General features: G+C 43.5%; 1 protein-coding gene across 12 annotated transcripts in view; it reads right to left on the bottom strand.

The window, feature by feature from the left end:
- Window positions 1-24939, bottom strand: part of VPS54 (VPS54 subunit of GARP complex) — a 107899-nt gene extending 82960 nt beyond the window's left edge. For 5 of the 12 annotated variants that reach the window (XR_012158323.2, XR_012158322.2, XM_073339512.2 and 2 more), the window contains exons 1-5: window positions 24096-24343; window positions 23262-23372; window positions 3260-3421; window positions 2168-2409; window positions 134-212 (exon numbers count right to left, since the gene is read on the bottom strand). Coding sequence is in view for 10 of the 12 variants with exons in the window: in XM_073339512.2 (XP_073195613.1) it covers window positions 134-212; window positions 2168-2409; window positions 3260-3395 (457 nt within the window). In the remaining 2 variants the exon portion in view is untranslated. The other 7 variants (XM_073339514.2, XM_073339519.2, XM_073339516.2 and 4 more) reach the window with 7 other exon arrangements.
- Between the last annotated feature and the right edge of the window lie 2681 nt (window positions 24940-27620).

Genomic DNA, 27620 nt, shown 5'->3' with positions numbered 1-27620 from the left:
TAAATAAATCACCAGCAGCTATTTCTACAGCTAATATCTTCGGAACAACAAAATGAGATGATTAGTATGTTACATTATCTATTATAGAAAAGAAAATGACTTTTTAACAAGTAAGAGAAGATGAGGTGTTTACCATGAGTATGTAAGAGAGTCCTGTCAAAGGTATCTTTAGGAGGACAAATATTCTTGCATCTTTCATGGATCTTCTCTCTCTATAAAAGAGAAAAGATATTAAAGAATTAGTCTGACACTAATACAATAATGAAAAAAATCTTTTTTTTCTTTTAAAGGGAATATTCAGAACATTTTTAATCTAAGATATTTTTCCCTCTTAAAATTTTAAGTGCATGTGAAAGGTGCCAGAATGACAACTCTGGCGGTTGAAATCCTTGTTTGTTATTTGGTTGGTATGTTATTTCTTTGTTGATTTTACATCACGGAAAGGGAGATAATGAAACTATTTAAGACATATGATCTAAATTCTCCTCCCCACAAAATGAAATATACATATCCACTGACTGCAGTAACACACTTACAGCCATTATTTATTTGCAGTCTAATCTGCAAATTATCCTACACTAAAATAAAAACATCCTTTTACTGACCTTCTCCCACCTTACTTAGATGCACCACAGTGAAACCTTACACTCCATTTAGCTAAGCTAAGCTTCTATTTTTACTTATAAAGCTTAAACATGGGTTCCACATCTTATAAGACTCTTCTATTTTGTCCTCTTCTTCAGAGATTATTTTTTCATAGCAGGCTGAAGCTGCAAGATCCATCAGAAATTCTTTCATGGCAACTCATGCCTCTTCTTCCAATACCCTGTTTATTTTCACAATCAAATAGTTACATTTCACTTTAATGCAACAGCTTATTTATTTTTTTTAATATTGGCTATACAAACATATGGCTCTAAAAACAATTCTTCCCCCCATATTTTACCAGTACTAATACCATTTTGATGCAGTTACACCTTTTTATACTCCCCAAACAAGTGTTTTAAGGGTTTATGACGCTGAAAAATTTCAATATTTGTTATTGGTTCTTAAACCAAGTTTGTTCAGTACGTTCTGTTCTGTGTTTGCACCGTGACTGCTGCAGTGGGGTCCTGAACCATGAGTAGAGCTCCCAGGTGCTACAATAATACAAATAATAATGAAGATTGTTTTAAACCTGCATCTGCATTAACGCCCTCTCTCTTGTAATTTTGTAGCTTGTACCCAAATAACATGTATTTGTAGGGGAAAAGAGGACTAAAAAAACCTGCAGAAACATGAATACAGAATAATTCACCTAATCTGAATACATAAATTAAAGTATATATAGGTGGCAGTGTTTAAAAATACCTTTAAAATGTTCAATAATCAGAACTGGGCAATTGTATAACACTTCAAGGCTACCATTCTGGGGCCCAATCCTGCACATGCAACCAAGCATAATGCTCTCTGACATAAATAGTCCTATTGACTTCACAAGAGTAAGCACTACACTCACCAGGAAGCATTGACAATCAGGTCATCACAGCAGCCAAAAGTTAAAGGAAGCTACAGCCAAAGAAACAGAGAACACAGCAGATTTCCACATCTTCTTTTAGGCTGTGTTCTTTTTTCAAAACTTAAAAACAGCTCTGGCTTTCACCAGCTGACAATAGGTCTCTTTCCTACTTCATTATTTTATATTTAAGCGTTTTGTACATAGGCCATTTTAAAGACATTCTTAGCAACAATTTAGTCGTGTTTTACGTTTGATCAGGTGACTGGATTTTTTTTATTTATTTATTTTTTTTTACATTATAGAGTGTAACTGCTGAATAATCCTTTAAGAATAATCAGTGAAGTTTTCAATAACCAAAAGGAAATAGCAAAGATGAATAGCAATTATATGGTCTGTACATTTAAAACAAAAGTATAGCACTCAGGAACTAAAAATAATGAAATAGCAGGGAGAGAGAATTTAGACAATGCTTTTAATGCTGAGAACAGTGAACTTACAGCACACCATACCAAGGTCAAGAGAAGAGTCAACTACCATAGAACTAGACAGGTAGTTATTAGGTAATAATATGATGTACTATTAACGGATACAGTTAGTTAGTGGTGTCAAACTCAAATGGCTCTGAAATTTCTTTTTTAACCCATAATGTACCTAACTTTGGTACTTTACCTGAATGATTTCCTGTTGATATAATGCAAAATTTTCCTTGTTTATCTGTGGGAGGTAGAATGAAGGTGCGACTTCTGTGTCCACAAAGTCCTGTCCCCATGTTTTTGTAAAAAAATCGGATTCCCTTTTTGCTAACCTAGGATCATTTAGCGCCGCTGGAAGATTTACTTTGGAATGATAAATTGTCCATCTATGCTGATCTGCAACTAGAGATGGGCTGTCACCTAAACTATTAGGATCACCTATAAGCACAAAAGATAAGACAGTCCATGAAGCCAAAAACTTGAAAGCACTTTTTTCATAGTAAACTCAATGCAATTCTTGAAGCAAACAACAAATTTCAAAAATTTCTACAGAAAGGATTGTGTACCAAGACACATAATCCCCTTCCCCAACAATCTAACACACTCACATTTTTGTGTTTAGATCGCACAAACCAAGTCATAAATGTGCAATTAGAGGTATATTCTTTCAATATCTTCACACAAATATCAATTCTGCCGGCACCCTTTGAAAGACAGAAGTCTGTAGACTTGATATACTAAATATATCAAACTGAAGAACTACTGCAACCTAGAACTATAGTCACACGCTTCTTTAGGGAATTCTCAAAATCCCACTATTTCCCCCCCTTTACACCCCTTACCCTCAGCATTCCATAGACAGCTATCAATACAACCAAGAAACCGCCTTATGGGAGTGCCAGAGTTACCCATCTTGATCTCTTGCTCCCCACGTCAGAAGGATTGGGGAGCGTCACGGAAGCAAAGCAGTTAGCCCCGCAGGGCGAGAATTGCCTGTCTCGCAACTATACTCTGGCTGATCTTTCACAGGCTCTGAAAGAAGTCTCATCCTCTTCTCCTTCATAATAAGGATGGTGACTTCAATGTGAGGTGGAGATCTCCAGTGCTCCAAAAAGAAAATGAGGTGCTTTTGAGGTGGAGTAAGTAGAATCCCACTCTACCTATAAATATATCATTTTATTTCATAGTATTATCCAGAAAACAAGAGAACTTTATTGACTATTTTCAGGTTAATTTTCAGACCACTGACTGTAACAGTATTTTCATCTGCCTTACAAGCCAAAATTACCTGTAGGTTCCTTGGGACATACATCAGGCAGTGACTGCACAGGTCGAAAGCGTTTAGCAGAATCCATTTCCTTTTTAAAGAAAGCATCTCTACTGTTTGACTGAGGCACTGGTGAAGAACTGTGGCTTGATGCCATTGCATAAAATCACCACTTGATAGAAGCTAAGAAAGAAAAAATAAACACAAAGTCTTCAATGCAGCTCTGATTATTGATTGTACCATAACAATGGCATTTATTTAACAGCTCACCTACAAAAAACTAAACAGTTTAAAACAATACTAGTTATCTTTCAACCCATGGTATGAAAAATATTTTATATTTGAAACACACAGAAAGGGCTAATTTTTATACACACTCACAAAAATATTGTACATAAAAATGCCCAAACACATTATATCGTTCTGTTTCCATAATTATTGAAGCATTATCAAAGAAATATTTCCTCTCAGAAATAGCATGCCAAATTCTGAAGGTTTGTGAATGACAAAACATGCCAGTGTTTTATGGGGAATTTTGTTTAATCTACCGATGGGAGCTATGTTGTACAAGTCCACAGACTTGTTGAAAGTCTCTTCTGTGCAGATAAAGGGCCAAATTCCCTGTTAATTTAATTCCATTGACTGAAGTAGAATTACATGAGCAGCAAATTTCATTCATTCTGCCACACAAGCACAATTTGGTTTATTTTTCCCTGAATGTTTTTTCTTTTTTGGTAGTGAGGGTTGAAAGATTTATTTGCAGAGTATTTAAAGAGAATGATTTGTGTTGTGTGCAAAATATGGATAGCAAGGAAAATCTTTATCCTGTGATGCATTCACTCTAGGGGAGGGTTCTACCATTTTACAATATACTGGAATCCATTCGCAATGAACATCTGTTTCCAGACTGTAACATAATGCATGTCCCGAGTTGTTTCGATACATTGTATTGTGCAAACTGCAATTTTATTTATACTGAACCTCTACTAAACGTGTGAAATTCATACTTCCCTACATAAGGGCCAAGTGATTGGTACTATTTTCTAAGCAAGCCACAGGTGGGGGGGGCCATCCGGCTCCCAGCCACTGGGGTGTTGTGTGTACACATGGGAATTTTAAACTCTTTTTTTCTTAGAAGCACAAAAAAAGAAAAAGGCACAGAAAAATTAATATTCACTAGAATAGATATAAAACCCTACTGTGCCCCCACCACATCTTACATGAGAAATACCCCTTTTTTAAAAGGTTGCTTTCTCTACACACACAGAGCTCAATCTATGTCACCTCTGTCTCCATGTCTTGCTCTTGTCCCTCCTACGACTCTTCCTTTCTGCCTTTTCATTAGCCCCATTGCTATTACACTTCCTTTCTTCTACTCCTCCCTTTTGAACTCTTCCCTCAATCTCAAAGTCGCCCCCTTTCTGCCCGCTCCTGCCTTTATAGGTGGAGGCAGCCCAGTGTTTTCCAGGAAGGACCACAGGCTCATTCCCCTGAATATTCAGGGGAATCTCCTACACTTACTCTCTACTGGGATGTGGGGTGTTAGGGCCTCTCTGTAGCAGTCCCCTTCAGCCTTCTCCCTTCTTCTCTCACTCATGCCAGTTGAAGATTTTGAGGCTTTTCTTCATCATAAGGACATAAGAACATAAGAATGACCATACTGAGTTAGATCAATGGTCCATCTAGCCCCGAATCTGTCATCCAACAGTGGCCAATGCCAGATGTTTCAAAGGGAATGAACAGACAGGGCAATCATCAAGTGATCCATTCCCAGTCATTCGGTCCCAGCATCTAGCAGTCAGAGGCTCAGGGTCCCCCAGAGCATGGAGTCACATCCCTGACCATCTTGGCTACTAGCCACTGATGAACCATGAACTTATCTAATTCTTTTTTTCACTGCAGTTGTAAATTTGGCCTTCACAACATCCACTGGCAACAAGTTCCACAGGTTGATTGTGCACTGTGGTCTCATTCTTTGTGGCCCCGCCTCTGTACATCTCCATTCCCAGATGCATCCTCACATCTCCCCTCACGGTTCTTCAATGTCCATCTGTATTGCATATTCACCACCCATCATAGGTCTCTCCTCTGTCTTGTGTGGTCAATCTCTCTCCCTCTAAGCACTGGGACGAGGGAAGACTTGGGCGGCTACCCCTCCCACTCACTGATTGCAGGAGCTAGCGTGGTTTCTGTGGTCTTTATGGCCACCTACCCTGGTGTATCTACTCCCCTACAGCCCTACTTTCAAAGCACTTGGAAGGCAGAACAGCTCAGGCAGGAAGAAGAGAAAGCACAGGCAACCCCAATCCTCCCATTTATTCCCTGCAGCAGCAGCTATTGGCAGGAAGTCAACCTGTTTTTAAAATCTAGCTACCAGTTGCACCACGACATTGGCCAGGACTCAGGGTATGTGTACGCTACGAAATTAGGTCAGATGATAGAAGTCGATTTTTAGAAATCAATTTTATACAGTCGATTGTGTATGTCCACACTAAGAGCATTAAGTCGGCGGAGTGCGTCCTCACTACCGTGGCTAGCATCGACTTACAGAGCAGTGCAATGTGGGTAGCTATCCCACAGTTCCCGCAGTCTCCGCCGCCCATTGGAATTCTGGGTTAAGTTCCCAATGCCTGACGGGGCAGAAACATGGTTGCGGGTGGTTTTGGATACATGTCGTCAGTCGCCCCTCCCTCCATGAAAGCAATGGCAGACAATCATTTCACGCCTTTTTTCCGTGCGGACGCCATACTGCTTTCAGCAGGTGGTGCAGTAGGACTGCTAACCGTCATCATCCACCACTTCCGCTGCAACTCTGCTCTGCTGCTATTGTCTCAATAGTGAATTTCTCCATGTTGTCTGTCATGGGCTACCACGTACGTGTATTCTTCCTCAGGAAATGTGCGCAGTACTAACCGTCGTCCTCCACCGCTTCTGCTGCAACTCTGCTCTCCTGAATCCACCTCACAGGTCCTCTCGTCCTTCTCTATAAATATCTGTTCTTGTGGCATCCATTGTCAGCCATCGCTTCCACTGTAACTCTGCTCCCCTGCAGATGGCATACCACGGCAAGCATGGAGCCCGCTCAGATCACCGCAGCTGTTATGAGCATTGTAAACACCTCGCGCATTATCCTGCAGTATGTGCAGAACCAGAACCTGCAAAAGCAGGCAATGAGGCAACGGCAGCGCGGTGATGAGAGAGATGAGGACATGGACATGGACTTCTCTCAAAGTACGGGCCCTGGCAATTTGGACATCCTCGTGGCAATGGGGCAGGCTCATGCCATGGAACGCCGATTCTGGGCCCAGGAAACAAGCACAGACTGGTGGGACCGCATAGTGTTGCAGGTCTGGGATGATTCCCAGTGGCTGCAAAACTTTCACATGCGTAAGGGCACTTTCATGGAACTTTGTGACTTGCTTTCCCCTGCACTGAAGCGCAAGAATACCAAGATGAGAGCAGCCCTCACAGTTCACAAGCGAGTGGCAATAGCCCTCTGGAAGCCTGCAATGCCAGACAGCTACCGGTCAGCTGGGAATCAATTTGGAGTGGGCAATTCTACTGTGGGGACTGCTGTGATCCAAGTAGCCAACACAATCACTGAGCTGCTGCTATCAAGGGTAGTGGTGGGGCGATAGACAGAATGCATATCCCTATCTTGGGACCGGACCACCTTGGCAGCCAATACGTAAACCGCAAGGGGTACTTTTCAATGGTGCTGCAAGCACTGGTGGATCACAAGGGACGTTTCACTGACATCAACGTGGGATGGCTGGGAAAGGTACATGACGCTCACATCTTTAGGAACTTTGGTCTGTGGGAACGGCTGCAGCAAGGGACCTACTTCCCAGACCAGAAAATAACTATTGGGGATGTTGAAATGCCTGTAGTTATCCTTGGGAACCCAGCCTACCCCTTAATGCCATGGCTCATGAAGCCATACACAGGCACCCTGGACAGTAGTAAGGAGCTGTTCAACTATAGGCTGAGCAAGTGCAGAATGGTGGTAGAATGTGCATTTGGATGTTTAAAAGCGTGCTGGTGCAGTTTACTGACTCGGTTAGACCTCAGCAAAATCAATATTTCCATTGTTATTGCTGCTTCCTGTGTGCTCCACAATATCTGTGAGAGTAAGGGGGAGACATTTATGGAAGGGTGGGAGGTTGAGGCAAATCACCTGGCCGCTGATTACGCACAGCCAGACACCAGGGCAATTAGAAGAGCACAGCAGGGCGCGCTGCGCATCAGAGAAGCTTTGAAAACCAGTTTCATGACTAGCCAGGCTACAGTGTGACAGTTCTGTTTGTTTCTCCTTGATGAAAACCCACCCCCTTGGTTCACTCTACTTCTCTGCACTTCAAAACTTATTGAATGCCAGCCTTCTGTTACTTGGGCAGTCCTCTGGGGTGGAATGGTTGGGTGCTCGGAGCACCGCCCCCACCTCTCCCCCCCGCGTTCTTGGGCGTCTGGGTGAGGAGGCTATGGAACTTGGGGAGGAGGGCGGGTGGTTACACAGGGGCTGCAGCGGTGGTCTGTGCTCCTGCTGCTTTTCCTGCAGCTCCACCAGACGCTGGAGCATATTAGTTTGATCCCCCAGTAGCCTCAGCGTTGCATCCTGCCTCCTCTCATCACACTGCCGCCACCTCTCCTCTTTCTCCCGCAACCTCTCATCTTGTTCATCCCTCCTGTCCTCGTGTTCATTTTCTGCCATTGTTTGCCTCCACGCATTCTGCTGAGCTCTTTCAGTGCGGGAGGACTGCATGAGCTCAGAGAACATTTCATCACAAGTGTGTTTTTTTCACCTTCTTATCTGTGCTAGCCTCTGGGACAGAGATGATAGGGGGAGCATTGAAACATTTGCAGCTGCAGGAGGAAAAAAAGGGAGAGTAGTATTTAAAAAGACACATTTTAGAGAACACTGGGTAGACCCTTTCACGGTGAACCAAGCTGCTAACATTACATAGCACATGTGCTTTCGGTACAAGGTCACATTTTGCCTCTTATATTGAGGGCCTGCCAGTTTGGTGTGAGAGATCACACACGCAGGGCCAGGCAACAGAATTCGACTTGCAGGCAGCCATAGTAAGCCACAGTCTTTCAGATTCTTCAACCTTCATAACGTGGGAATGGTTTCAAACAGCAACGCCCTCCTTTCCCATACCAAGCACCTGTTGGGTTGGCCATTTAAAAGGAGAGGCTGCAGTTTTCGGGTTAACGTGCAGCACAAACCCAACTAAACCCCACCCTGCACCCAATTCTCTGGGATGATCGCTGCACCCCTCCTCCCACCACGTGAGTAGTATCAAGGAAGATCGCCGCCAGCCAAATGGGAACAGCTCAGAGTGAACGGGCCCCTCCCACCACATGGCTAAAAGTGGGGATGATTTCTTTTCAGCCACAGGGAAACAGCTCAGCAGGAATAGCCACCTCTGACTGTCCCCTTAATAATGTCCCTGAAGGATTTCCACTCCATCCCCAGACACATTAACAGACTTTTCCAGTAGCTGTGCTGGCTGCGAATGCGTCCCAAGTCTTCAAGGCAAATTAATCATTAAACACGCCTGCTTTTAAACCACGTATTATATTTACAAAGGTACACTCACCAGAGGTGCCTTCTCCGGCTTCATAGTCCAGTAGCCCGCCTTGGGAGGGTTGTGAGGGTATTGGGTCCAGGGTGATAAACAGTTCCTGGCTGTCGGGGAGAATGGTTTCTCTGCTTGCCTGTTGTGCGCTATCCTCCTCCTCATCATTCTCATCCCCAAAATCCTCATCCCTGTTGCATGAGGCTCCCCCCTTGCAGGTGTCCACAGACAGGGGTGGGGTAGTGGTAGGGGCACCCCCTAGAATGGCATGCAGCTCATCATAAAAGCGGCATGTCTGGGGCTCTGACACGGAGCGGCCATTTGCCGGTTTGGTTTTTTGGTAGGCTTGCTAGAGCATCTTAATTTTCACAAGGCACTGCTGCGGGTCCCTGTTATAGCCTCTGTCCATCATGCCCTTGTAGATTTTTTCAAATATATTGGCATTTTGTCTTTGGAATGGAGTTCTGATAGCACGGATTCATCTCCCCATACAGCGATCAGATCCAGTACCACCCGTTCGGTCCATGCTGAAGCTCTTTTGCGATTCTGGGACTGCATGGTCACCTGTGCTGATGAGCTCTGCATGGTCACCTCTGCTGATGAGCTTGCCACACTGGCCAAACAGGAAATGAAATTCAAAAGTTCCCGGTGCTTTTCCTGTGTACCTGGCTAGTGCATCTGAGTTGAAAGTGCTGTCCAGAGCGGACACAATGGAGCCCTCTGGGATAGCTCCTGGAGGCCAATACTGTTGAATTGCATCCACGCTACCCCAAATTCAACCCAGCGATGTCGATTTCAGCGCTAATCTCCTCGTCAGGGAGGAGTACAGAAATCGATTTTAAGAGCCCCTTAAGTCGACAAAAATGGCTTCGTCGTGTGGACGGGCGCAGGGTTAAATCGATCTAACGCTGCTAAATTCGACCTAAACTTGTAGCGTAGACCAGGGCTCAGGGTCCTTGGAAATGGGTATGCAAACCCCAAGCACGATACTTGGCAAGAATTTTCCCTGCCCACCTCCAACAGACCCCTCTGAGCTACTCTATTCAGAAAGGCAAACACCACTTCCAGAACTACCAAATACCACTAAAATATACTTAACTGGTTTTGCTAAAAATCTATTCTAGACAAAATAAATTAATAAATTAATAAAAAAAATTAATAAAAAGGTAATGTTGCTACAGTAATAAACATTAGAAAAGAATTTTACAGTTTAAATTATCTAGCCATTAAAAATCATGGAACTAGCAAGTTTATGCAACTATAGCGGTAGATAACCTTACAGTTCACTATACTCTAATAAAATTCTGTTCACGTGAATATTAACATTAGCTATTACAATAACCATCTTTATGTTACCTGTAATTTTTTCATGAAATACTGCCTCAATTGTTTGTCTAATAACTAACTCCTCCCTCAAAATATATTTTTCCTGCATTTGTCTCTAACCTGAGAAATATCAGGAACGTCAAATCTTGTCTCTCTTTTTTTGTGTGTGTGTGTGGGGGGGAGGGCTGGAGGTGTCAAGTGTGCGTTTTGGCTTTATTGGCAGTTAGATCATTTGTTAATCTTTAAAAGACAGACCTTTTCTTCTAGGTATATATTTCTTCATTTAGAATTAAACAGATGTTAATAAAAACAAATAAAAGAGTTTTAATCTGTGTGTGGAAAAACAATCACTTCCTCTCTCAATTAACCAAGTTTCAGGCCTTCTGGATATGAACAAAGAACAAAGTCAGGAGTTTTATTTTCTATTTTCAGGTTCCCTTACTTGCAGTGATTTATTTATTTATTTTATTTAGACCCTCTCTTTAAGCTTACTTCATGACAATCTTAAAATCCAAATGGGTGTTCCTGGGTACTTGTTATCTTTAGCATCTAAAGTGTTTCTGAAGTAGTCAGCCACACAGCAAAACTATGAGATCACTGTGTCAGATTACAGCTTTCCAGAATATTAATATGTTATGTTTCCAATATGTTTCCAAACATAACCATTTGGAGAAAATACTTTGTTTAAAGTTTTTAATCTGCTTATTTATTTTCTCTTGCTGTTGTCTCCACCACTAAGAGATTTGTATGCTCTCACATGTTTGTTCTTCCCTTGTCATATTTCTAATGTAGGTATGTTTCTTCCTTCCTTCAGCAGCTCCTCACCAGATACTAGTGTTTACTACTGCTAGGGTTTTGTCACTAATCAAACTGGTTCATGAACCAGAATGCTGAGGGGGGAAAAACATTATTTTCGCACTTTTTGAAAAATAAACATCATGCATTCAATAGTAAAAATCAAGCCTCCTAAAGGAATATACAAAGTAGTGTATTAGGAGCTCCAGCAACTACATTATCAGTGTCTCCTGAGAAATCTCATGTTACATGAATATACATCCGTTGTATCTGTATTAATGCTTTCTATTAACTGAAGCCCTTCTTAAAATTATACATGCAATGAAAAATTTTACTCTTGAAATCAAGCATTTTGTGAGCCATTGTTTTCCCCTATTCTGATAATTTATTTAGAACAATAAATTAAGATGCCAGCAAAACAAAGTGCTTTCTAAAATAAGAAGTTCATTTCAGTTTTGGTAATTGGAATAAATGCTAACTGCATTTAACCAGTACAAGATTTAAAATAAAATTTAAGGAACACATTTTAACACTGAAGACACACACATATCAAATGTTTGTTTTCAAAACCAAACATTGTTTATTTCTTAGTTATTTTTATTGTTAATCATTGTCAAATACTCACATTACCTTTGTGCCCTTATTCCAGTCTTAACAAAACCTTAGAACCGAACAAAAAGGGAGCACTAAAATATCAGTGCAGCAAAGAACTTTCATATCATCGAGTTGATTTCAACAAGAATCTCAGGCAGAGGTCTTCTAAATGGCCTGCAATATGATGCTGTACTAAATTATTCATAGATAACAGCTACTCTAGTAGTCATAATTTAAGACCTTATAGATAACTTACTTCAATGAGCTGCCACATTCGTAAAGGCAAAAACCTACCTATGAAACAGAACTGTGGTTTAACAAAACATTTTAAAATCAGGCAAATAAGAACAGATTCAGGAATGAAAAAGAAATGCAATATTTGTTGTCCTGAATTCCTTCCAAGTCACAAAAGAGATTAACAAGTAGTCAATGAATGGATGAGAATCCCTACTAGCACCTAACCTCCCAAGTATGTTAATCTAATTGACCACTGAAAGTTACTGTGATTTACTAGTTCAGTGGCTCTCAACCTTTCCAGACTACTGTATCTCTCTCAGGAAACTGATTTCTCTTGCGTACCCCCAAGTTTCATCTTACTTAAAAACTACTTGCTTAGAAAATCAGACATAAAAATACAAAAGCGTCACAGCACACTATTATTGAAAAATTGCTTACGTTCTCATTTATACCATATAATTATAAAATAAATTAATTGGAATTTAAATATTGTACTTACATTTCAGTGTATAGTATATAGAGCAGCAAAAACAAGTCATTGTATGAAATTTTAGTTAGTACTGACTTTGCTAGTGCTTTTTATGAAGCTTGCTGTAAAACTAGGCAAATATAGATGAGTTGATGTTCCCCCTGGAAGACCTCTGCGTACCCTCAAGGGTACGCGTACCCTGATTAAGAACCACTGTACTAGTTTACCTATAAAATAGCCTTTATTGTACTAGCATACTAAGCACTTTATAAACATTTCTTAAAATACGCAGTGATGCATACATCCTCCAGTTTAAATCTCATGGAAAACTAAACTCAAATTTAACATGAAACAAAACCAAGTATATAAAGAGAGTGGACAATTGCCTCTACAGATTACATTAATTCATTCCATTGTGTGGGAGTTGTGCAATACAAACTGTAAAGTGCCCAGTCTCCGGAGCTTCCAAGTCACAAGAGAATATGTGCTGCAATAACTACATGCAACTGTGCAAGTTAATGACATTAATATTTCAGATGCTCTGCAATTAAGTACTGGATTAGAGTAATAATATGTCTAAAAAAAAAAACTTAATCGCATTTTGGCTGACAATTTGTATAACCAAGCTTCAGTATGACAAATCATTACATGGATTAGACCGAAAATACAGGTTTAGAAGTGGAATAAAAATGCAACCCACTTTTCCAGCAGTCTCAGGCCATTCAAATAAAGTGCAATTGCCCTACTGATGAAATTACAGAAGTATCACAAAAAGAGAAGCACAACTGCAGTTCACTTTTTTTACAGTTAACCAGAATTCACTAAACTGGGTCCTGGGTCCTTCAACAAGTTGAAGTATACAGTTCACAGACTGAGATCGCTGTGGAGGGACCAAGACACATCCTGGCACTTTACAAGCTGCTCTGTTGCTTTTCAGTTAACAGAGTATCTCTAGTTTGTTTAAGTTAAAACCAAGAAAAAAAGGTTAAATCCTTGGCACAATTCTCACATATCCTATATACGACTTGAAAACTCCATCCACCCTGGACAGAATCTCAGATTTTATTTAAAAGAATACGTTCCTAGCCTTTCCGGTAGAAAACGATAACTTTCCAAACATGAACCAGTCATAGACGCTGACTCTATGGGTGCTCTGGGACTGGAGCACCCACGGGGAAAAATCAGTGGGTGCTCTGCACCCACTGGCACCCAAGTTCCCCTTCCCACCCCACCTCACCTCCACTCCCCCTCCTCCCCTGAGCGTGCCACGTCCCTGCTCCTCCACCTACCTCCAGCACTTGCCGCCACCGAACAGCTGTTTGGCAGTGTAGCACGCTCCGGGAGGGAGGGGGAGGAGTGGGAACGTGGCATGCTCAGGGGAGGAGGCGGGGAAGAGGTGGGGTGGGGATTTGGAGGAGTCGTCGGAATTGGGGCAGGGAGGGGGCAGAGACTTTGTGGAAGGGGTTTGGGGGGCGGGGCAGGGGCGGAGTAGGAGTGGGGCCGGGGGCAGAGTGGGATCGAGCACACCAGCGCGAGCAGAAGTCGGCGCCTATGGAACCAGTGTAAATTGATTCAGTGTTCTCTTCCTGTGTCTGAAGAAAGACAGCTCCAGGGCCTCTGCTGCCACTCACAGCTCTGTCAAGCAGCAATAGGTGAAAACAGCGAGACTCTGATCAGTATCACTATTGCTATTTGGAGTTCCATGGGCAGAAATGGAACTGTCAAAAATTATGTTAGTTTCATGCTGCTGCAGCAGCTTACCAAAGCTATTAATAGAAAAGGTATGCACTAGAGATATTCATTAGAGCAATGGTTTTCAACCTTTTTTCATTTGCAGGGCCATAAAAAATTCTGAATGGAGGTGCAGACCCCTCTGGAAATTGAACCTGTGGTCCGCAGACCCCTACCATAGAAGTCTTAGACTGAAAACTGACTGAACAGAATTCAACTATAAATGTTGCATGTGCTTAGCACAGCATTTGACACAGCATGAGAAAGGGCAGTAACTGTGAGCTTCTATGGTAACAACAATACTTCTGGGTTTTGACCTGTAGGTGGGAGTATTCACACACTTTTGATTGATCAGAAAAACAGAATGCCTTTTCTGAGATCTGAAACTTTATTTTCATAGTCATCTTTCACAGACCCCTTAGGCATAGTCTACAGACCCTGAGGTGTCCATGGACCACAGGTTGAAAACCACTGCATTAAAGAACAGGACCCAAAAAAATAAAGGCAAGAGGAAAGGTAGAAAATAGACCACCCCTTCTTCCTTGCAGCAGCCAAGAAGAACTGGAGAAGGAAGAGAGAGAAAAAGCTTTGTCTTACCCTAGAAATTTGGGAAAGTTTAGGGTGAGGGTGGGGTAGCAGCTACAAATATGTAAGGACACCGACTAGCCAGAGACACAAACAAACGGAGGAACCTCTAACAGAGTCCAGAGACAGCACCCTGGTAGAAAATTCCAGAATCTTCCTGTTTCTCACCAGCTGATGGCAAGGAGTTGAGCTTCCCACAGGATGTCCTGTGACCTCACTCATGGCCCCCTTATCTATTGCTGTGCTGGTAGATTTAGCCTTCTGGCTAGGCAGTGTCTAAATTAGTCACTGCATTATCATACAAAGTCTGGTTAACATAACATCTTTCTAATTTCATAATACAAAACCTATTATAGATGGAGTGCGTAGCAACATCTATATTAAGACGGTATTACACTTCCCATTACAAGTCTTGTTTTCAGTTGCTTATAACAGACTAACTCTTTGCCTGAAATTTTCCATGCTCTAAGTTTTAGCAAAAATGGTTAAGCTGTTTGGGAGAATGAGGTTAGGGAAAAATCAGTCATTTGGCCAAAATGAAAATTGTTTCTGACCATTTTTTGAATAGTTTTAACACTCCAGGATTTTAGACTAGGAAGTTCAAATTTGGCAGGGAATTAATGTGACAGCAGTTGGGGTCCAATCCAGGTCAGTAAGGGGTTGTGTTACCACTTGCTCTGCAACTCTGTGTGACTCACAACTCTTTGTTGTTATAGCTCCCAGCCTAGGATGCTCATTGCCAACCTACCAGCATGTAGACAGCCCTGGTTCAACAGCCTGTGTCTCATCCTACAGCCCCACTCTGGCTTCCACCAACCTGGGTTACAACTTGCAGGGTGACAGCAACATACTCCCAGTTCTGAATTTTTCTCTAAACCGTGTGCTCTGTAATGTCCAGGCCCTCTCCTGGATAGTTCAGAGAAACTATCTTTTTTTTTGTTCCTCTAAAGACACAAAACCTACCAGCTTATTAATTTAACTGGGGTGAATACACCCTTCCCTTTAAAGACAGCACTGAGTTGGTTGACAGTAAAAATACAAGAAATTTATTATCACTATATAGGATTAAGTGAGTTCAAGTATCAAGAACGAAGATAGAATTACAGGTAAAACAAACCAACACAAAACACGCTTCTAAAAAGTCTAAAACTTAATCTAGCCAAGTATAGGCTTTGTTTGAGATTTTTTTCCTCACCTATATGCAGTTCCCAGAGACTTCAACCCCCCTTGGTTGATGGGCCCATATTTCTCAGCTTGTAAGAGTTCTGTTCCCTTGTATCTGTCTTGTGATCAATGCCAAAGACAGCTTTTGTCTTTGCTTATATCTTCCAAAGTTCAATGATGTTGCTTTAAGAGGCAGGATGGCCTCATGCAGTTTGTCTCTTCCTGTGGGCTTCCCAGCCCCCTGTACCTAAATGGGGCTTGAACTGTTTGGATTCCACCATGCTTAATTTACATAGGAGGAAGGTAAATAGCGACCTTCTTCCTGGCAGGGAGGGAACTTGTTTCTCCCTGTTTTGCCACAGACTTTAAAACATAGTATCATTAAATATCCATAGTTCCTCATTTCGTGTTGATACCTACATTTCATAGTGATATTAATCACCAATGTGTCATTAGCTTTCAGAAAAGATCTCACTCTCTGCACTCTTATACAATACAATCAGTTGATTCAATTGCTTATCACTTGAGGTTCAGACCCGCAGTAAACCTTTGAAATGATTCTTCTGAGTAAAATTTATTCAACCTATCAGGAGAACGAGATGGAGTCTCGTGGTGAACGAAGCTCCATGCTCTTTCTTCCCCAATGGCTGTTTGCTGAAATTTTCTGTTTCCTGCCATCTCTTCCCCATGCTGTCTTGATGGTCCTGTTTACTGCTTACATGTAAGTTTAGGATTGATTTGTTTAACAACTCCCCCGACATGCCTAGTTTAAACACACTTTAGCCGTAAGTCTAGCATGTATCTATAACTCCTAATACCCACTGCGTACATCCATCACACATGAATATTAATGTTCAGTAAGTTATTAGTTTTCAAATGACCCCACACAAGGCATATTTTGTAGAAAGATTATTACAATAATGTGTAAGGTGTGAATTCAGGGGTGCTTAGTGTCACACTTAGACCTGGAGTCAGAGAGGTGCCTTTATAATCTCCAGACAGAGATTATAATCCAGCCAGATTTTATGTGCGTACCAACTGCACTGTACACTATCCCAAGCCTCATGGTGGTGCCTGTACCAGCCTCCCCACTCTACAAGCCAGGAGATTGAAATCTCACTTCTTTTGCTGACAAGTATTAATATTTTTATGAGCTTCACATCCCTTAACAGTGACCTAAGTCTCATAGGCCTAAACTAAGGGTAGGTCTTCACTGCAGAGTTAATTCAGGTAATCAGCACTTGGGCTAGCCCAGTGAGTGTGAGAAGGCACACCACAAAGTCCTCACTGATGTTACACTCACCCGTGTGTGCTAGGACTTCTGGTGGCATACCCCATGTTTTATTGTGTTGTAGTACGCTGAGCCAGTCAGACTTTCCCAGTGAATTGTGGGAGAACTTGTCTGTCCTTCCAGGAAGATGGAAGGATGGGGTGGAGGTAGGGGGAATCATGGGAAGGCATTGGAGGACTATGGGCACTCAAGTGACTTAGCCTGTGTCCTCACTGCAAGGTGGGCAGCTTACCACCCCGAGTGAAAGTGGCACCCAAATTCTAGCCTAGACCATCAGTTAGCCCAGTTTTAAAGCACTACCAAATTCAGGGGAGAGGGTTGTGTGTGTGTGGATTGGAGGGGCATTATGGATAACACCCAAGTAAGAGCCCAAGCTAATGCTGCAGTAAGGACATACCCTAAGAAGCAGCCAAGTATCATTTCCCCAACTTCTTTTATAAATGAAACAAGAGAGGAGATGTCTACACTACATGTGCTACAACAGCACAGCTATGGTTCCAGAACCTTCGCTGTAGGAATTCCACCTCCCCAAGGGATGGCAGCTAGGTCAACGGAAGCATTCTTCCAAATGCATCTAGGCTGGAGGCTACGTCAGCATAGCTGCAGCACTCACGGTGAAAATTTTTCAAACCCCTAAGCACTGTAGCTATGTTGACCTAACTTTTAAGGGTAGATCAGGATGCACAAACTGCACAAGGTCAAAACTGGGAATAGAATCAAGGTTTCTAACACAGTAGCCCCAAAGTCTCATCCACTTAGCCTCTCGGCTTCTCTAAATGAATGCATCAGATTTATGTGCTTGCCTATGTGCCTATAACCACGTTCTAATTAGCAGATCATACACACCTCAAATGGTATATTGGCAATTTTGTAATTAAGCTTCTGCTGGAATCAGGTGAATTAATATTATAGTCAAATATTTATCAAATATGCTCTATTTTGGATAACTGAAACTAATGCTATGGGCTTTCACTTGGATAAAAGCAGTGCTGCAGTGCAGGGTGATTTGGAGGACCTTGTGCAGGACTGATATGCCTTTCTATAAAAAATGGACCAGCAGCAGCAGAGGCAGCTCAGTTTAAATACACCAGTGAATATTATTTTAAAATTACCTTCCTTATGTCTCACAATAAGTGAGTGACAATGTCAACTTGAAATCAAGCGATGAAGTGAGCCGTAGCTCACAAAAGCTTAGGCTCAAATAAATTTGTTAGTCTCTAAGGTGCCACAAGTCCTCCTTTTCTTTTTGCTTATGAATATAAGAAATGAGTTAGAAACCATTTGAGGTAAAACTGCCCCAGCCGATTTCTGTAGTTCTATTGCCATTTTTTAATTGAAAAAAAAAATGTTTTTCTCTCCCTTTTGTTTGTCTGAAAAACCCGCACAATCTCAGAGGAAACTAATTTTATGCAGTTGTTGTCAAACAGAAAATAAACAAACAAAAAACCCCAAACCACATCTCTCATTTTTCAGTTGAAATAATCTTAGTAACAGCAAGTAAAAACAGTTAAATATGATTTTTAAATTGATGTCACCCCTTTAAAATATAAGAGTAGGATAGAATAGAAAATGAAAAGACTAAAATAAAAACTTCACTGTATATTCTGCAGGTATGTGTGTATGTGTGTGTGTGTGTATATATATATATGTATACACACAACCACACACAGGGCAGAAGAAATCTACAGATACTACCAGAAGAATTGTAGGGATATTTTAGTATCCTTATAAACAAGCTATTCCAAACTGAAATTTCACAGTTTATGCACATACCACATGAATTGTGAGAACATCTGTAACATACAAATTTCCTCTTATCTGCTGCAATTTTAGTTCTCAACAACAAACAGCACTAACCTGAAATCAGGATGTGGCTATTGTACTTAACGGCAGACTTTTTCATGCCCATTTTGTTTCAGGTGCCAAGATAGGGTTACTAACTGTCTAATCGCACAAACCCAAACACCCTTGCCCCGCCCCTTCCCCAAGGCCACACCCCTGCCCGGCCCCTTCTCCGAGACACCCCCACACACACACACTCCAGCCCCCTTCTCTCAGTCGCTCGCTCTCCCCCACCCTCACTCACTTTCACTGGCTTGGGCAGGACGCTGGGGTGCGGGCTCTGGGCTGGGGCCAAGGGGTTCAGAGTGTGGGAGCAAGCTCCGGGCTGAGCCTTGGGCAGGGGGTTGGAGTACAGGAGGGGGTTTGGACTCTGGGAGGGAGTTTGGGTGCAGGAGGGGGCTCCGGACTGAGCCTGGGACAGGGGGTTGGCGTGCGGGGGGTGTTTGAGGTGCAGGCTCTGGGAGGGAGTTTGGGTGCGGGAGGGGGATCAGGGCTGGGGCAGGGGGTTGAGATGCAGGAGGGGGTTTGGGGTGCAGGCTCTGGGAGGGAGTTTTGGTGAAGGAGAGGACTGGGGCAGGGGGTTGGGGTGCAGGAAGGGGTTCGGGCTCTAAGAGGGAGTTTGGGTGCGGGAGGGGGCTCAGGGCTGGGGCAGGTGGTTGGGGTGCAGGAGAGGTTTGGAGTGCAGACTCTGGGAGGGACTTTGGTTGTGGGAGGGGACTGGGGCAGGGGGTTGGCATGCAGGAAGGGGTTCAGGGTGCAGGCTCTGGCTGGGAGGTGCTTCCCTTGGGTGGCTCCTAGAAGCGGCAACATGTCCGGCAGCGGCTCCTAGGCTCAGGGGTAGCCTGGCCGCTCTGCGCGCTACCCCATCTCCAGGCACTGCCCCCGCAGCTCCCATGGGCCAAGGTTCCCCGCTCCTGGACAATGAGAGCTGCAGAGTTGGCACTCGGGGTGGGGGGCAGTGCACAGAGCCGAGGGACTGCAGGAACATGGTGCCAGCCGCTTCCGGGAGGCGTGCGGAGCCCGGACAGGTAGGGAGCTGCCTTAGCCCTGCTGCAGTGCTGGACTTTCAGCAGCCTCAGTTCTCTGGGATTGGCTTCAGTAGCCTCCGGGAGATCGACCCCAATTCCGGGAGACTTCCGGCCAAACTGGGAGGGTCGGCAACCCTATGTAGAGACCATAACTAGATAGCTTCTTTGACTCTAAAAACATGACACAATTATGGGCCACTGACAGTTGGCTCTTTGATACTTCTGTAATTAATGCCAAGTGGACACACTCTGAATACATATAGCTATTTAGGTCATTGTACAGCAAGTTCTTCAAATGTCAGCTCTGATGGAATTATTCTGAAACAAGTAACGAAGCATAAAAATATTATATTAACCTATAAGAACAGGCCTCGTGGTTAGTAGTCCACACTGCTACACGAGAGACCCTGGTTTAATTTCTGGGTAAAATATATTGCTCCCTCAGCTGATAGGGACCGGTAGTACTACAGATATGGTACACGGTCCGCTGGGAAAAGGAGTGAGAGAGGAGCAGCTCACGTCGCTTCACAGAAACACCTGTAGCTGAACAAAGAGCAATACTGATGAGCTTCATTAGGAGTTTCACCTAGAGCTCAGCTAAAGAAAGTAGCTGTAGAATGGGCTATTTTAAGGAGGGAATGAGAAAATACTCCAGACATGGCAAAAAGATTAAAATATTCAGGCCTTGATTTTCATGGCAGGTTAAGAGCTGCTTGAGGCCTACCCAACCCTTGTACAAATTAGGGCTCCACAGAGGTCATGCTTATGCCAAAGAGAGTTCCCCTGTAGAAAGGGAATTCTCCACCAACTATCTTCAGCCATTTCAGGGCCAATTTGTGTGGCTTATGCAGTGCAAAGTGCCCACAGCAGACTGGGGAATCCAACCCTAACTTTCTAAAAAGAATGGCCAGGCTTTCAAAAGAGCTTATACCCACAAACAGGTACAGCATGCTCTGTAGCATTTCAGCATTCATCACACTGCCTCGACAATGGGCCTCAACCCATTTATGGGAGAGGTTAGACAGGAAGTTACCTCTAAGGGTAAGTAGCTAGATAGCAGAAAAGACCATTCAATCCTTCGCTTCTCTGCTGACCATCCACAAGGACACCAATAAGTGTCAGTTCTGATGGTAGCTTTTGTGATATGAACGCCTGACCCCTAGGCGCTCAAGTGAGAGGATCAATTCTGTTCACATAAACCACTGAACAACTATCAGATGGTTTCCATTTTCTAAAATAATAAATGGATGTACTTATATAAATTTAAAAAACAGAACATGAGCTTGTCATGTTTCAGAACAATACAATTATGACAATGTTTAAAGCAGATGATATCACATCACTGTTTACAATATTCTTTTTCAAAATATATGTCCCCAAAAGTTTAAAACACTTTTTATAATAAAAAGGGATTCTGTGCCACACTTATCTCGGAGAAGCAGCAACTGCTTTTTGAAGACTGTATAAGCATTTCCGTTCTCACCCACTGTTTTAAGACACTCAAAGTTCTGCAAATCCCAGTTTTCAGGCTGAAATGTTCTAGGCTTGGTCTCTGTCTGAAAGTGAATATTTTGGAATATTTGAACAAAAATGGTTCCACCTTTTTTTGAGTAGGAGGCACATACAGAAATGACTCTTTCCCCATTATAAAAAGAGTTGTTTAAAAGAAAGTCACAATATATTCTACAATGGAAATGGCTAGGATCAGAAAGTTAAAATTTGGCAGGTAAATATCCCTCAATGAGAAGAAGCACCTTTGAATGTTCTGCTGAAAGTCACTTTTGATTTAACTGAATTATGAGCCTGTGAAAAATGCATACTTCACACACAGGCAGAATCTCTTCTTGTCATACTGCCCTCAACTGATGAATTCTCAGCTCTCCCTCCATGCTACCATCTTTAATTTGGGGCTCTCCCATTAATGAATTTTGGGATCATCCAAATAATGAATACTGGGCCTCCCTATTTCTTTGCAAGTTTCCTCTGGAGCTGCCACCCACGCTAGATATGAAGGAGGCCTCTGGCCTCTCAGTTCCCCTTCTTTACAAGGGACCCACTATGCCTTGCTCCCCCAAAGCCTCAACAGGAATAACAGAAGTGGTTTCCACAATTGTGCAGTTCCTCTTAAAGGAAAAATGGTGCTTGTGCAGTCCTAGTCCCTACCCCTCCCTGTGCTCCTAAAAAAGAACAAGTAGTGCCTAGGTCACTCTGCTCCCTGCCTTCCCCAACCCCTCCAGGAATCAGCGGCTCTCCAGCTTTATGAACACAAGCAAAATTTTACCAGGAGCAAGTGTTTTGTTAAGACTTAGCTGGAGGTGAAGGAAAGAGGGGTGGGGGATATGACTTCATATTTATCAGACACGTGCTTCATACAGGTGATAAAAGACAGAGCCTCGGGGGAGGAGGAGAGAATTCAGTAGGAATCCCAGCACTCTTCTCAACAGCTGAGAGTGCGGTGGAAGAACCTCAGCCTCTCATAGTGAATTACCCCCAGACTTCTCCATGGAGGCCACTCTCATAATTCCCGTCAGCCTCTGACTAGATGGCAGTAGGTGTCTGGTAAATTAGTAAGCTCTAGGCATTTTACTCATATATCCTCTAGAGGCAGCAACCTACTCCCAAAGGCTTTCATGGGAACAGGAACAGGCCCTGTGTCTACATTACATTTTCATGCTCTACAGGACTGCCTCTTGTTAAGATAGTCTTCCTCAGCCATGATATAACTAGAGTAATAATAAATCAATCAATTGATCAACCATCATCCACACTTAAAGCCCTGAAAAGCTGACAAATGGTGGTGGATAGATCCCTAGACAAATACAAATTTCTGTACACTTAAATCTAAAAGTTAATAAATTACAGGATTAGGTTCACTGAAATTTAAAACCAGAAAAAACCTACAAAATGCCAACAAGTAGAAAGAAATCCCTGCAAGATGCCAATAGTAGAAAGAAACTGAGAAGTCAAAGGGATAGAAGGCAATCTTCCTACAAAAATATAATAGCAGGATAACACCATGCTATGGTATATAGGTATCTCCCATACATAAGCAAGACCTACTGTATCAAGGAAAGAGTTTTCCCCATTTTCTCATATCACGTTAACCCCTTTTTTTAAATCCTGGTTTTTGCCACCTGAGCCCATAAGTATTTATAAATCAAATGTATGGCTCCAATAGGCCATCAAATCCTTATCGCATTACAGAAACAAACTTTTTTTGCTTCTATTTCCTTATTCCCATAATTGCTATTAGGACAGAGACTATCTCTAGGAAAACCCATTGCATTTGTCACAAATATAAGCATGTTATTTCTTTACACAGGGGGCAGTTACTTATAAAATACACATCTGATAAATTATGCCATTAACTCTACAGTACCTTAGTGACAATACTCCAAGAATATCTCAAGAAGGCAGTCTTCATATCTCTTCCAGTTCCATCATACAGAAAAAAATTCTGTTTTGTAACTCACGAAAATATGTTGATGACCTAAATGAAGAACTCCACATTAAACTAAGGTAAAGGTGAATAACATCCCGGAAATTCAAAATCAAAGTTGACATTTCCATGCTTAACTCAACCTTGTGGTAAGGAGGGGGAAAGCACAATAGTTCAGAACTGTCAGTTTCTCTCTAAGGTGATATTCAAATTTTAACATGGAAATACAAATAAGGCATATGCAATGCAGAATGCAAATCTTTGCAACATTTATAAAGTAATGGGCATACTATATCTTCACCTTAATGCTTACTCTATTTTACCTCTCCCCCCCCCCCCATACCAAAAACAAACCACTCAGCACATGGTCTTGGAAACAAAACTGTTTATGAGTGGGTTTTCTTGGTAGCTAGTAAAAGTCTGCATGTGTGATAACATCACGTGCAACATTCAAGCTTATAGTTTAACTTGGTTCTTTGTGACTACTAGACTGAAAGGGTCCGGAAGCATAACCTCTCTCAGCCAATCAAGATCAGCATTGAAAGGCTCCAAAAAGAATCACAGAAAGTCATCCTCAGACTAGAAGACAGCGTGTATGGAGGGCTAGGGAAATACAACAGTGAAACTCCAACTCCCTCCACCCCGCCAACCACACACACGTTGGGAAACACTAAGTCAAAACAAACACACCAAAAGCACCTGAAAATGACATTTTGGAAAAACGTAACTTTTGTAAGCTGATAAGCCAGCCCGACCCCAGGGATCATGTTGTACCTGGCAGGAGAAGGAGGGGAGAAGAGAAGGAACCAGCCTTTCCTCTGGGCCAGTGGAGTTGCATGGCAGGTTAGGAGAGAAGGAGCTGCCTGGCTGAGGGCTGGTTGTGAGAAGGGAGGAAAAGGATCGTGTCTGGGGTCTAGGACTTATCATGGTGGAGGAGAGACACTGCACTTGTCTCCCGGTGCAGTGGAAGAAGGGGAAAAGCTGGCTGGCCTGGGCCTTGGCAAAGTGCAGCTCCACTGGAGGAAAGGTTAAGGAGCCAGCCCGTGCCGGGGGGGACACGGTGTCCAGCCTGTGTCCTGGGCGGTGGAGGGGAAGGGGGGACATGGAGTCCAGCCTGTGCCCTGCCCTGGGCGGTGGAGGGGAAGGGGGGACATGGAGTCCAGCCTGTGCCCTGCCCTGGGCGGTGGAGGGGAAGGGGGGACATGGAGTCCAGCCTGTGCCCTGCCCTGGGCGGTGGAGGGGAGGGACCTGGTGTCCAGCCCACGCACCGGAGGGAGCGGGGGCAGACACAGCCTGTGCCCGGGGGGACACGGTGTCCAGCCTGCCCCGCTTTCGGGGAGTGCAGCCGGAGCAGGCCAGGAACGCGGGGCTCAGGCCCGGTTCCCCGTCCCGCCGCGGGGCCTCCGTGGGGCCGGCGCCGTTCTGTACCTGCGGGATCCCCGGCCGCGGCTCGGGCGGGCACCGGAACAGCCGGCGCGGCCTAGCGCGTCCCCAGCGCCTCCGCAGCGACACGTCGCCGCCACCGTCTGCCCAGCGCCGCCCCCCGCTAGGCTCAGGGAGCTGTGCCGGGCCGGCGGCGGGCAGGCCGCGCTCAGGCGCCGCCTCTCCCCGCAGCCCCGCCGGAGACGGGGAGGAGCCGCCGGCTGGGGAGCGGGGCTGCCAGGGCCGGGGGCAGCGGCAGCGGGGCGGAGGCCTGGGCAGGGGGTTACACAGGAGCCTCCGCCAAATCCTGCCTCAGCAGCGTCCGAGCATCCCTCAGGGCACCGTGCCCAGCCGGGGCCCCCTTCTCCGGGGTGCAGGCAGGCCCTGCCCCAACCCCTGTGGGGCTGGGCTCGATCCTGGGGCAGAGCAGAGCAGAGCAGGGAAGGCCCTGGACACACTGCAAGTGCTGGGTTTCTTTCTGCAACCCTTTGGGACACTCCTTCAGCCGCTCACAAAGAAAAGAGGACTCACCCCACAGCTCCCCCTGGATAAAGATGCTTGAAGTTGGGGTCCCCTGTGTCCATCCCCAGTTGCAGCGTTGCGGACACTGGCAATTTTAATCACCAGTCATGCCATGCTGGGGCGTATTTCCTCTAAACCCCAGCTCCTGGAATCCAGTGCCTATGTGAGAATCTCAGCTTTCATTATAAAACGAAACCAAAAGCTAAGTTTCTAGCCCCTCTGGCTGCGGAGAATGTCTTGAAAACATGACCTGAGGGTACGCTAAAGTCTCAGAACTCCAAAGGCCCATAAAAAAATATATGTACATATATATTTAAACTCACATGATTTTTGGGAGGCCTGGCTCATGATTTGTGTATGTTGTGTCGTAACTGTGTTGGTCCCAAGATATTAGAGCGACAAGGAGGGTGAGGTTATATATTTTATTGGACCAACTTTCATAGGTGAAAGAGACAAGCTTTTGAGCTTGCACAGAGCATGTCTTCAAGTCCTGAGTCAGCTGCACTCCCCCAGGGACACAAAGAAGAGCTCTGTGTAAGCTCGAAAGCTTGTCTCTCTCACCTACAGAAGAAACAAGGAGTCGTCGTGGCACCTTAGTGACTAACAAATTTATTTGGGCATAAACTAGCCCATGAAAGCTTATGCCCAAATAAATGTGTTAGTCTCTAAGGTGCCACAAGGACTCCTCGTTGTTTTTGCTGATACAGACTAACACGGCTACCACCCTGAAACCTGTCACCTACAGAAGTTGTCCAGTAAAAGATATGACCTCACCCACCTTTTCTCCCATGATTTTTGAACAATTGGCATTGGCAATGTTGCCTAATCCTGTTTGCATGCATCAGTGCCTTCTGGGAAAATCTGGGCAGCTGTCCCTTAGTGCCTCAACAAGCACAGATAAAGTACTTAACGCAAATACACACAGGCCTCAGCAATGCCTGGGGTAGTGCACTCCTGTGCTCTGCCACACCATGAGATGGAAGGAAGGAGGACTGGCCAAGCCAGGTACACAGCTGACAGCACCAAGCTGGTTGTAGGAATGCAATCAGGCCAGTCTAGACTGCTTGTGGGGTGAAATACTTAGCTGACAGGTTTCAGAGTAGCAGCTGTGTTAGTCTGTATCCACAAAAAGAAAAGGAGTACTTGTGGCACCTTAGAGACAAACAAATTTATTTGAGCATAAACTTACACTCAAATAAATTTGTTCATCTCTAAGGTGCCACAAGTACTCCTTTTCTTTTAGCTGACAGGGTTACAAACCAAGTAAGCAGCTGATGCACAGACATAAACAATGTGTAGAGCCATCTATGGTTCTGCTTGGTTATACTGAAAAGCTATATTGGGGACAGTTCCTTAGAAGACAGAGTTGCCATATTTTAATATAATTGTGGGTCTCAAATTTTTTTTTATTTTAATCTATTTGTAATGTCATGATAGAACTGGGATGTGCTCATAAATTTTGCCCTTATTAAAATGGCTACTATATTCCATTGTTTGCAAATGGACTGAAGCCAGAGGCTGCTTTTAGCCAAGATGGACATTATTCTTTGCGAGTCTACCCCCAGTAAAAATGAGGCTAAATTGGGATAGGTAACATATTTCATTTTTTGTAACAAAGTATATATATATTTGCAATGAAAACTGTGCTTCACTAATAATCCATTAGAATTTTTTAAGCTTGTCAACAAAATAGCAGATAAAATAAATTGATTTAATTTATTTGCACTGTCAGAAAGAACTGTTGACAAAACGCACACAAGAAGCTGCCAATGAAATCAAGCAGTCAAGGATTCAGGTAAAATATGGTCATGGATGAGACACTGGCTAGGAGAAGAGAAAAAGTAAGAATCAGTGGTCAGTTTTAATCTGGGTAAAGTTTATTAGTGTGGGACCACTGGGTTCATACTATTAATACAATTTATTAATCTGGAAAACAGGGTGAACACTGGCAAAATTGCAGATGACATTCTTTAGGTTCACATCAGGACAGAAGACTCATGAACTTCAGAGGGATCTAACAAAGCTAATCAAATGGGCAACATAATGGCAGATGAGGCATTGAGAATTAAATACAAAATTATTCTCTTCAGTTTAGTTTTCCTATAATCACTCTGTCAAACTCATATAATCTTCACACTGTATACATATATTTTATACTACTAGTAACCTTAAACTTGTTCTTGCTGGCTGGCTGGCAGAGATTTTTGTGTACTTTTCATCAAGGGGAGTCAGATACCATAATGATTCATTACTTTATGAAAACCTAGAATGATAGTTATGTAACGTTATCTCTTTGAGGCAAGTAGTTGGAGAGCATTCCAGGTCTTGCAGGGTTGCCACTCCAATGAACTATGT

This window comes from Lepidochelys kempii, chromosome 3 (assembly GCF_965140285.1).
Source record: "Lepidochelys kempii isolate rLepKem1 chromosome 3, rLepKem1.hap1, whole genome shotgun sequence".
In the NCBI taxonomy this organism is placed as follows: domain Eukaryota; kingdom Metazoa; phylum Chordata; order Testudines; family Cheloniidae; genus Lepidochelys; species Lepidochelys kempii.
Note: the sequence above shows the minus strand (reverse complement) of the source record. Positions and strands in the feature narration are given on the sequence as shown.